This window comes from Carettochelys insculpta, chromosome 14, assembly GCF_033958435.1.
Source record: "Carettochelys insculpta isolate YL-2023 chromosome 14, ASM3395843v1, whole genome shotgun sequence".
Taxonomy (NCBI): domain Eukaryota; kingdom Metazoa; phylum Chordata; order Testudines; family Carettochelyidae; genus Carettochelys; species Carettochelys insculpta.
The window spans coordinates 24,989,837-25,002,469 of record NC_134150.1 but is presented as its reverse complement, the minus strand read 5'-3'; the positions used below and the strand labels follow the sequence as shown (position 1 = coordinate 25,002,469).

Sequence of the window (12,633 nt, the reverse complement as noted above, 5' to 3'; positions counted from 1 at the left end):
TGCATTATTATATTCTTGCCATAAAGTACTTCAGAGTAAAATGAGAAGTTTAATGGAGTTCTTATCGAATATCAAATTTTCATAGACTCGTAGGGCAGGAACAGATATCCAGAGGTGGTCTAGTCAAATCAGCTGAACTCAAGGTAGGACTAGACCATCCCAGACAGGTGTTTGTCCAGTCTGCTCTTCAAAATCTCCAATGACAGAGATTGTACAACCTTCTAGGCAATTAATGCCAGTCTTTACCTTCCCTCTCAAAAGTTTTGTAATGTCCAACATACGTTTTCCGTGCCTCAATTTAAGCCTGTTGTGTCTTGTCCTGTGTTCAGAGGTTAAGGAAAATACTTTTTCGCCTTCCTCCTTGTAACAACTTTCTGTGCACTTGAGAACTGTTACCATGTCCTCCCTCAGTCTTCTCTTCTCCAAATTAAACAAACCCAATTTTTTCAATATTTCTGTACAGATCATGTCTTCTAGGCCTTTAATGATTTTTGTTCTTCCCCACTGGAATTTCTCCAGTTTGTTGACATCTTTTCTGAAATATGTCCCCCTGAATTACAATACTGTGGCGGGGCCTTATCGAGATAGAATGGGGCAGAAGAATTACTTCTTGTGTGTGGCTTTATAACACTCCTGATAATACATACCAGAATGTTTGCTTTTTTTTTTTTGACTGTTACTCTGACTCATATTAGCTTGTGATCTGCTATGACTCCTAGGCTATGTCTACACTAGCCCCAAACTTCAAAATGGCCACGCAAATGGCCATTTCGAAGTTTACTAATGAAGCGCTGAAATGCATATTCAGTGCTTCATTAGCATGCGGGTGGCTGCGGCACTTCAAAATTGACGCGACTCGCCACCGCGCAGCTCGTCCCGATGGGGCTCCTTTTCGAAAGGACCCCGCCTACTTCGAAGTCCCCTTATTCCCATGAGCTGATGGGAATAAGAGGACTTCGAAGTAGGCGGGGTCCTTTTGAAAAGGAGCCGCGTGGCGGCGAGGCGCGTCAATTTCGAAGTGCTGCGGCCGCCCGCATGCTAATGAAGCGCTGAATATGCATTTCAGCGCTTCATTAGTAAACTTCAAAATGGCCATTTGCATGGCCATTTCGAAGTTTGGGGCTAGTGTAGACACAGGCCTAGCTTCCTTCTGCATTACTGCTCCTAGATAATTCTGCTGTTTTGTATGTGTGAAACTGACTGCTCCTTTCTAAGTGGAGTACTTTGCATTTATCCATATTGAATTTCATCCCGAATAATCACAGAGAGGTAGCTGTGTTAGCCTGTATCTTCACAAACCAAAAAAGCAGTCGTGTACTACTTTAAAGACTAACAAAATAATTTATTAGGCAATGAGCTTTTCTGGGACACACCCACTTCTTCAGATCTGGAAAATTCTGATAAATGTAAACTGACACGAAGAGAAATTAACAAAAAGATAGAAAAAAATGAAGTGAAAACTGATGAATCAGCCACATAAGGCAGCAAGGGAAAAATTACTTACTGCAAGTGTCTATTAAGTTAAGTGGCTGCCTGAGATCACTACAAATATCAAAGATGGGGAAATTGTCCTTGTAATGCGTAAATTAACTAATATCTTTTTTTGAAACTGAGGTGTAAGGTATTGAACTTGAGAATGAACTCCAATTCAGATGTCTCCCTTTGTAATCTGGTGTTAAAATCTATTTGTTTTAGAATGCAGGCTTTTAAGTCTTGAATGCCATGGCCTGCTCCATTGAAATGCCCACTGACAGGTCTGTGTGTGTTCAGATTCTTAATGTCTGATTTGTGTCCATTCATTCTTTGGTAAAGTTATTGTGACGTTTGTCCAATATACATAGGAGAGGGGCTGGCACATGATGAGATATATCATATTGATAGAGGTACAGGAATGTGAGCCCCTGATTGTGTAACTGACATGGTTTGGTCCAGTGATGACGTCTCCAGAGTAAATACATGTAGAGTTGGCAAAGGGGTAGGTTGCAGAGAAGAGTTCCAGGATTAGTATTTCTGTGGTGTGGCATGTGGTTGCTAGTGAGAATCTGTTAAGATTGTTAGATTAATAGATTAACAGGGCCAGATGAATACTCAGAACCAGTTACTTCTAGGTAGGCTTGAGAAGGTTAATAACAGAACACCAGTTGTCATCACCTATAGCCCCCAATTTAAACCCCTCCAACACATCAACAGCTTACAGCATATACTGGAACGTGATGCTACACTCTCACAAGCTCTGGGTGAGAAACCTGTCTTCCTACAGACAACCGCCTAACCTTAGGAAAATTCTCACTAGTAACCACACACCATACCACAGAAATACTAATCCTGGAACTTTTCCCTGCACAAACCCCATTGCCAGCTCTGTCCACATATTCACTCTGGAGACACCATCACTTGACCATATAAGTTCAGTTTATTTCAAACACAGTTGGGATATTTAACTACTTAAATATTTGAGGAATGAGGGGAAAGGAAATCTTGGTACTTAATGGGGAGTATGCAAACATCTCAGAGATGAGAGAACTGTAGAATATTAGGTAAAGAAAGATAAATAATTTATCCTTCTATACATCACATGCATTAATAAGAAGAGGCCCGGGGGCAAAGGTCACTTTCAGGGGCCTCATGATTTAACAAGTATTTATTTTGTTACCAGTAATTTCTCCATTTATTAGAGTGGCAAAAAATTTTCCCACAAATTTTACTGGTGCTTTGTAGTAATTACTTTCTGCATGAGAATAATTTAGTCTGTACATTTTGTAGGTGGAGGGTACGATGGGACATGATTTAGAGCCAATGGGGGCAAGATCCATCCTGGCAAGCCTTTTGATCTGTTTCATACCCAGAGGCAAGCTTCCTGCCTGCTGTAGTCTGCAGCTGCTTGAAACAGCTGGCAGCTCCCTCAAGGCACACCTCATGCCCCCTGGAGGGGATGAGGATAAAGACTTGACATGCTGTGACATCATATGCTGCCCCTGCTCCCATTCCAATCATCGCAGCTTCCATTGGATGGAAACTGGCCAATGGGAGTTGCAAAGACTGGGATGCGGGCAGGCACAATGTGCAAAATCTCCTCCCCCCTACCACCTTGGAAGGGGTGTGTGGTGCAGAGAGGCACCTGGAATGAGCCTCCAGCCATTTTGAGCAGCCTGGGGTTTCAGACAGCGGGGCCCCTGCTTTGGTGGGCTACTGACTAGCAGCTGGTAGGTAAGTGCCTCCTGTCCAGAGCCTGCCTCTGGTATCCCACCCACTCTCACTCATTCCCCAACTCCCTGGCCCACATCGCCACCCAAAGCTTCTGCACTGCCTTTTCCCCAGTTCACAAGACATCAGACCGTGCACCCAGTTACATTCTTCCCCCAGGTCAGAATCTTCTCTTGCCCCCCATATCTCTTCCCAGACCCTACACCCCAATCCTCTGCCCAGATCATAAACCCCTCCTTCACCTAAACTCCCTGCCTGACTCCCACATGCTCTCCTGCATCCAAGTCCCCTATCCTGAGCGTCCTTCTGCACCCAACCTCCATCCCAAACCCTCCACCCTCCATAGAAGAGTGCAGCCGTGACTACTTACCAAAATCTTAGAGTGCCCTCCCCATCAAAAATTGTTGCCCTCCCCAAATTTAGAACTTAATTGTTGATTCTTCAGCAGGACTCATCGGTTAGTGGAAGAACTCTCACCAAGTTGTTTCCACACCTTTTGCACAATTCACAACTCTAAAAGAAGGGTTACTCTGAATGGGAATACTAGCCGTTTTGGGACTAGAGGAGACTAAGAAATCTTAAATTTCAGACAATGACTTGATCAAAACCTTAAAGTAAATTGTAAATTTTGTTATGAGTTGTAGTAAGATAAAAATTTTGTTAACGTTATTCTTGATTTCTCAATATCTATGATGGTACTGTTGTGCCAGTAGCCAGGACATGAGCACATTTGTGGTTGTGCTTGTGTATTTCCTTAACTGTAGGTTGAGGAAGCTGTGAAGAGGTTGCTGCTTGATGTATTTGGGTTGGAATTGTGGTTTCTTGTTAACAGACTTGATGTGTAGAATACAGAGGTACAGCATATGGAAGCCAAGGCAAGCAATTCCAAGTAGGAGCCCATTTTTCTTTACAAAGGATCACATTTGATATCAGTAACGTAGACTGGTTAATTTTATAACGTGGACAACACTAAATGTTGCATTTTGATTGTATTTTAAAGGATTCACCCTCCTGAATATTTCAGGAAGAAATATGCTGTGGATGAAGTACACTATACAAATGAGGTAAGTGTCTGCTTTTCCTAATATCTTCCTTATGGGGGAAAAAAAATAAATAATGGTGGTTGTAAAAATATGGCCGTAATTTCTTACAAAAAAGATCTTGTTCCACTAAATGTGTTATCTTTATTTCCTAATTTAGTTCCCCTTCCCGTTCCTGAAGAATGACACTATTTCATACACTTTTCTAAAACTCTTTAAAATAAATAATTAAAATTCATTTTATTGGATTTTGCATTGAGACCAGTTCAGAGATACTTTTTAAATATACTCTATATTTAATAAAAAGGTTCATTATTCAGAGGAGTTGTGATGACCTGTGGGGGAAAAGACAGAGCAATTGCCTTATAATGGGATAGCAGTGTCTCAGTGGCTCTTAGAAGCTTGCAACGGGAAAATGGTTTCAAATGCTTAATTAATAAACATAAGCTTTCTTTTTTATCCCTATTTTATAAAATGTATTAAATTTTCATTAGCATCTTGAACGTAAAATATGTTAGATTTTCTTTAGAACAGCATTACTTTGAGTTTCTTGTATTCATGTCTTTTGAAATCCTGCTGATAATTACATACTTAAATATCTCTTTATATAATTACTTTTGAGCAGATGTTATGCTTTTGTGCACCTGGCTAGTATATTTTTTTTCAGTAGGAAAGCTCAGCAGATATATGGCAGTATATTTGCCAAGTTCTGTGGTGAGTCTTTTGGGGATCACCTTAAAAAGGAATATCTTGCTATTTCTGTCACCTGCAGGATGCTTACCAGACCCAAAATCTTACTTTGACCAGCTGTGGAGAGGGTTTCATTTCATTTTCGTAATAAAATTGTGGTTGTGCTCATGTATTTCCTTAACTGTAGGTTGAGGAAGCTGTGAAGGGGCTGCTGCTTGACGTATTTGGGTTGGAATCATGATTTCTTGTTAACAGATGATGTGTAGAATACAGAAGCACAGAATATAAAAGCCAAGGCAAGCAATTCCATACAGGAACACATGCTGCTTTACAAAGGATCACATTTATTGATATTCTGTGTGCTGTCTCCTATCCACAAATGCACTTACTATGTATCTTTATATTCTGTTTCAGTGCATACAAATTTTATCCAGGAAGGAAAGTAGATCTCTGTAATTTGGGACAATTTGTGAGCCTATATAAAGGCACTTTGATCTCTGGAATATCCCAGTTTAAGGCATAAACCAGTTAAGTTTTGCAGTGAGCCTGTTTGTGTCTGACATTGCATATTGACAGGAAATAGGTTAGCAATGTCATGATCTCAGTGATAATGCATTGTATATACATTAAACAAACACCATTCAAGAACACTCTACCTTTTTCAATTTCTGTGCTTAAAAAGGAAAAGGGGCTTACATGAGACTTGTCCGGTGCTTTTGAAGGTTAGCTCCCTGTCTGCTTAGTCAGTTGGTCCGTGTGTGTGTGTGTTTGTGTTTGTGTTGAGAGACTGCTTGCATTATTCAGGAATTTTTCTTATTTCATCTCTCAAAGGCTTTGGGTATAATGCTTGCCCATTCCACTGGGAACATAGATAAGGGGCCTGATTTTACAAAGGTATTTAGGGTACCAAAAGGTGGAGATAAGCATCTCAGCTGGTTAGGGTACTTTTGAAAATCCCAGTAGGTGCCTTATTCCTATTAGGTGCTTCTGTAAATACCTTTGGCAAAATGGCCCTAGACTTTGGCATTGGAAAAATTGGTATGTGAAGGGTGCCGAAAGCCAGTGAACAAAACTGTAAACCTTGTGTATGATGAAAACCACTTCAAGTCAAGGTGTACTGCTGTGCCCTCAGCACTCGTATTTCCAGTGCAGCACACCAAACCTAGAAGTCTGATGCCTTTCTTATCCATTATGTTAGCATCTTTCATGTGAACTCATATCGTTCTTTAGTGTGTGTGTGTGTTGAGAGAACCGGTGTAAAGTGGGTGCTAATTTCGTGCAATATCCTTATTCTAGTTATGTGGGTCATTTAGTGGGTCAATAAATGAATTTCTCCGCACCCACATTTATGCAGCCGCATTTAAAGTCTAACAATGTGCCATCTCAAAATTTTCTTCTCAGGGAGGTGGTAGGGTAAGAATTTACTTTGAAAATAAAATATCTAATCATCTTCATATATTTATGTGTAATATGGTTACAACCAAAAGACAAAGCATTTTAAATACCAGTAATAGCACAAGAGTGAGAAACGTAGAATCTCTTCAGGTCTTTAACAGAACAGCCCACTCCATTAAAGTGCTGGAGATTTTTGATGTCTGCTCTATGTTCATTCATTCTGTGTTGAAGAGTGTTTGCAGTTTGTCCTATGTACATGGTATGTGGGCATTGTTGGCACATGATGGCATATATGATGTTAATTGAAGAACAGAAGAATGCGCCCATGATTCTGTAATTATCGTGGTTAGGTCCAGTAACGATATTTCCAGAATAGATATGCGGACAAAGTTGGCAACGGGGCTCATTGCAAGGCAAAGTTCCAGGATTAGTAGTATTGTGGTGTAGCCTGTCGTTGCTCATGAGAATCCTCATAAGGTTGGGAGGTTGTCTATAGGAAAGAACAGGCCTGTCACCGAGGGCTTTCTGGAGTGTGACATCATGATTTAGGTTGTAGGTCTTGAATGATGCGTTACAGTGCTTTGAGTTGGGAGCTGTACGTAATGACAAATGGTGTTCTGTTATTGGCTTTTTGGGGCCTGTTGTGGAATAACTGGTTTCAGGGTATTCATCTGACCCTTTCTATTTTGTACTTTTTACTTCTCTCAGTGAGTAATTCAGGTTTATGAATGTTTGATAGAGCTCTTGTAGTCACAGAATCATAGGTCTGGAAGGGACCTCAGGAGGTCATCTAGTCCAGCCCCCTGCTTCAATCAGGATCAACCCCCACTAAGTCGTCAAGCCAGGACTTAAAAACCTCAAGGGATGGAGAATCCACCACCTCTCCAGGCAATGCATTCCAATGCTTCACCACCCTCCTGGTGAAGTAGTTTTTCCTAATATCTAATCTGTGCCTCTTCCTCTTCAACTTCAGACCATTACTCCTTGTTCCGTTATCCGATGCCACTGAGAACAGTTTCTCACCCTCCTCTTTAGAGCTCCCCTTCAGGAAGTTGAAGGTTGCTATTAAATCACCCCTAAATCTTCTCTTCTGTAAACTAAACAAGCCCGAATCCCTCAGCCTGTCCTCATAGGTCTTCTGCTTTAGTCCCTTACTCATTTTTGTTGCCCTCCTCTGAACCTGCTCCAGCAAATCCACATCCTTTTTATACTGGGGGGCCCAAAACTGGACACAATATTCCAGATGTGGCCTCGCCAGTGTCAAATAGAGGGGAATAACTACTTCTCTAGATCTGCTCGAAATGCTCCTCGTCATGCACCCTAGTATGCCGTTAGTTGTCTTGACTACAAGGGCACACTGTTTACTCATATCCATCCTTTCATCCACCATAACCCCTAGGTCCCTTTCCGTTGTACTGCTGCTGAGCCAGTCAGTCCCCAATCTATAACAATGCTTGGGATTCTTCCATCCCAGGTGCAGGAGTCTGCACTTCTCCTTGTTGAACCACATCAGATTTCTTTTGGCCCAATCCTGCAATTTATCCAGGTCACACTAGATTTTCTGTCTACCCACCAATGTATCTACCTCTTCCCCTAGTTTTGTGTCATCCGCAAACTTGCTCAGGGTGCAGTCCAGTCCCTCATCCAGGTCATTAATAAAGATGTTGAACAACACCGGCCCAGAACTGAGCCTTGCGGCACTCCACTTGAAACGGACTGCCATCCAGATATTGACCCATTCACCACTACCCGTTGGGTCCGACCGTCAAGCCAGCTTTCTATCCATCTTATAGTCCAAGGATCCAATCCATATTTCCTTAATTTATAGACAAGAACGTTGTGGGAGACCAAATCAAAAGCCTTGCTGAGGTCAAGGTATGTTACATCCACTGACCTCCCCATGTCCACAGAGTGTGTTAACTCATCATAGTAGCTGATCAGCTTGGTAAGGCAGGACTTGCCCCTGGTGACTCCATGTTGGCTACTTTTGATCACTTTCCCCTCTTCCAAGTGCTCCAGAATGGATTCCTTGAGGATTCCCTCCATTATTTTCCCAGGGATTGAGGCAAGGCTAACTGGTCTATAGTTGCCTGGATTGTCCTTTCCTTTTTTTAAAGATGGGCACTACATTTGCCTTTTTCCAGTCATCTGGTATCTCCCCCAATCTCCAAGAGTCTTCAAAGATAATGGCCAAAGGTTCAGCAATGACATCTGCCAATTCCCGCAGTACCCTCGGGTGCATTAAATCCAGACCCATGGATTTGTGCACATCTAGTTTTTCTAGATAGCTCAGAACTTGTTCCTTCCCCACAGATGGCTGCCCTCCACCTTCCATACTGCATTGTCTAGGACCGTCATGTGGAAGTTGACTTTGTCCATGAAGACTGAGGCAAAAAAAGCATTGAGGACTTCAGCTTTTTCTACATCATCTGTCACTAGGTTACTTCCCTCATCAGTAACGGCCCCACACCTTCTCTGATAACCCATTTATTGTTAAACATGCCTGTAGAAACCCTTCTTGTTACTCTTTACATCCCTTGCCAGCTGCAGTTCCAATTGTACTTTCGCTTCCTTAATTACTGCTTGGCACTCTCCAGCCATATGTTTATGCTCCTTAGTCAACTGTCCACGTTTCCATTTCTTGTATGCATCCTTTTTGAGTTTAAGCCGAGTAAGGATGTCCCTGTTAACCCAAGCTGCTTGCCTACCATGTTTTCATTTCTTACCATGCAGTGGAGTGGTTTGTTCTTGTGCCTTCAGTAAGATTTCTTTTAAAATGCTGCCATTTCTCTTGAACTCTTTTCCCCTTCATCTTCATTTCCCAGGGGATCCTGCTCTTCCATTCACTCAGGGAGTCAAAGTCTACCCTTTTGAAATCAAGGGTCTGTATGTTATTGATCATCTTTCTTCCTTTTGTGCGGATCATGAAATCTATGATCTCATGGTCGCTGCAGCCCAGGTTTCCGTCCACTTCTATTTATCCTACTAGTTCTTCCCTGTTTGTGAGCAGCAGGTCAAGTTGCGCATGGGCCCTGGTTGGTTCGTTCAGCACTTGTACCAAGAAGTTATCCCCAACATTCTGCAAAAACTTCCTGGATTGTCTGTGTGCTGATGTGTTGGTCTCCCAACAAATGTCTGGATGATTAAAGTCTCCCATGAGAACCAGGGCCTGTAATTTGGAAGCTTCACTTAGCTGCCTGAAGGAAGCCTCATCTATCTCCTCTCCCTGATCTGGTGGTCTATAGCAGACACCAACTACAACATAATCTCTGTTACTTCCGCCTCTGAGCTTAACCCAAAGACACTCAACTGGATTTTCTCCCTCTTTATACTGGAGTTCTGAGCAATCATACTGCTCCCTCACACAGAGCTCAGCTCCTCCTTTTCTCCCCATCTGTCCTTCCTGAACAGTTTATAACCTTCCAGGACCGTGCTCCAATTATGTGAATTGTCCTATCTCTGTTATTCCAACCACCTCATACTTCTTTGACTGTGCCAGGGCTTCTAATTCTTTTTCAGTCTCTGTCATTAGGATCAGAGCAGATGCAAGTGTATGTCAGGGCTTGACTAAACAATGGATTGTGTCATTTGGGCAGGATGGAAGCTAGAAGCATGTACGTAAATGTAGCAGTCAGTGGGTTTCCGGTGAAAAGTGGTGTTGACTTCAACAATCGTCTACAGAGAGAATGCTCAGAACTAACATTCATATTCAAATTTGACATATTAACACGTGGTTTGAACAGGGACAACAATTACCTGACCCATAATAAGGATTCTTTTATATGCTTCAATGTTTGATCTCACTCTTAACTCCCCCGCCACCACCCCTGCCTCTCTGCTCTTCTGATTTGCCAGCCCTTATAAAAATTTTTCTGATTCGTCAACCTTGATAACAATTTTTGGACCTCCTGTGCTTTATATTTTGAGTCTGTTCTGGTAAGGTTATAATTCAAAGAAGTGGGTCTGTCCCACGGAAGCTCATCACCTAATAAATTATTTTGTTAGTCTTTAAAGTGCTACATGACTGCTTTTTTTTTGATAGAATACTGACTAATACGGCTATCTCTCTGTCACTCTTCAGATCTTCATAACTTAAATTGAATTCATATTGATTTCGAACAGAGATACAAGGAGAAACTCAAATATCTTTAGTGCAGTTTAAGGGACCTGTTAGACTAATTCAAATCTGTGGTGATACCATTTCTATTGAGATGACATTGTTATACTCTGATTTCATCTTCCGAAAGACCAGGCAGACTAGTGAGATGGCTGATGAATATTGTGTGTTTCTCACTTCCTGTTAGATAGTCAGAAAAGCAGAATAATTGAGAAATATTGGTCTCAGTGTGAAACAAACAAAGGGCATTTAACTGTGACTGTTCTTATTAAACCAGTAGACTCCCTCAAGACTGGAAACATGGCAGCCTTATCAGGCTTCCAAAGAAAGACAACCTGAAGGAATGCAGGAACTGGAGGGACATTGTTACTGTCTGTTCCAGGAACAGTGTTAGTGAAATTGATAGACAGCTCAGGGAAGAACAGGCTGGCTTCTGAAGCGAGAGGTCTATTCTGACCAAACAGCAGCTCTGAGTGATCTTAGAAAAGTCGCTTGAGGTGGAAGTCCCCATGTAAATAACTTTCATAGACTTTGAAAAAGCCTTCAACAGCATTGATACAGGTGCTTTGTGGAAACTGCTGCAACACCCTGGTACCCAATCCAAAATGATTAACCTGATCCATTCAACATAGGAACGCACAACATGCCGACTTGTTCACAATGGTGTCTTGACAGAATCCTTCAGCATACTGTCAGGAGTGTGACAAGGGTATTTATTGTCACTTTTTCTGTTTGTGAGGATAGTGGACTGGATTATGGGCAGGACAACAGATGGCTATTTACAGGGCATTCAGTGGACACTTTTCAAATAGTTAGATGACATTGATGTTGCTGATGATGTCACCCTCTTTTCACACCAACATGAAAACATGGAACAAAAGCTTGCAATGCTAGACAAAACTGCCTCAGTGACTGGACTGGGCATTAACAAGGGAAAGACCAAGACCATGAAGATCAACCAGTCCAATGACACCACAATCATGCTGGGAGGGGATGACCTGGAAGATGTGGAGTTTACCTACTTGGGGAATATTATGGGAAGAGATGAAGGAACATAAAAGGATATCAATGCCAGGATATGGAAAGCAACAGATGCATTCAAGACTCTTCATCCCATGTGGGGTTCACAAATATCATCTCTGGAGACAAAACTGTGGTTTTTCTACACAAATGTGAAGAGTGTGCTGTTGTATGGATGCGAGACCTGGCATACTAAAAAGGCTTCAAATCACAAGGCACATACATTCATAAACAGATTCCTGAGGTACATCCTTTGCATCAAATGGTAAGACTTTGTCAGAAATGAGGAGCTTTGGAACAGAGCAGGACAAGAACCAGTTGACACTGAAATCAAGAGAAGAAAGTGGGGATGGCTAGGCTACACTCTCAGAAAACCATCCAACATAGTTTGTCAAGCTCTCACGTGGAATCCACAAGGAAAATGAAAAAGAGGAAGACCTTGGACAACATGGAGAAGATCTACTGAGTCAGAAGGACAAAAAGTGGAGTACTGGAGTCAGCTAACAGTCTTGTCTTAAGACAGAGTACAGTGGAGGAGGCTTGTAGATTAGCTTTGCTCCACTCAGTGTACAAGGGTTTAAGTCAAGTCAAGAACCCCCATTGATATCTCCTCCTCCTCCTCATGATCATCACCAGTCCCTTGACCAAGGTCGTTGGGGCACCTTCATGACAACGTTCTTTATAGTGTGTCTCCATCTTTGGCGGTCATGTGCCAATTCTTGAGTTGCGGCAAAGCTCCTCCCTGTCCTCCTTTTAATGTTGTCTATCCATTGCTTTTTCTGTCTGCCACGTCTCCTTTTGCCATTGACTGTGCCTTGCAGTATGGTCTTGGACGGGCTTGATGATCTCATTGCGTGTCCATACCATCTTAGTTTTCTCTTTTTTACTCTGGATAGTAGGTTGTGATGAGGTGCTATTGCTGAGTTGATGATGTTTCTGACCTCTTCATTACTAATATGTGCCATATAGGGGATGTTAAGAAGCTTGCGGTATAGCCTCATTTCAAGGGCCTTGATCTTGTGCTCTAGTCCTGCTGTCAGAGTCCAGGTCTCGCAAGCATATAAAAAATGGCGTGTACAAGAGCTTGCATGAGCCTTACTTTTGACTTTAGGAATATGTTTTTGTCTTTCCAGATTGGTTTTAATTTTGCCATTGCTGCGGTTGTTG

The 12,633-nt window shown here is 42.0% G+C and overlaps 1 protein-coding gene across 1 annotated transcript in view; it reads left to right on the top strand.

Annotated features, from left to right (window-relative positions):
• The window catches only part of PEPD (peptidase D), a 241,605-nt gene that overhangs the window by 39,521 nt on the left and 189,451 nt on the right, over positions 1 to 12,633 (top strand). Inside the window, exon 4 of the mRNA XM_075009013.1 lies at positions 4,205 to 4,268. Coding sequence (XP_074865114.1) covers positions 4,205 to 4,268 — 64 coding nt within the window. The remainder of the gene's footprint in view (positions 1 to 4,204; positions 4,269 to 12,633) is intronic.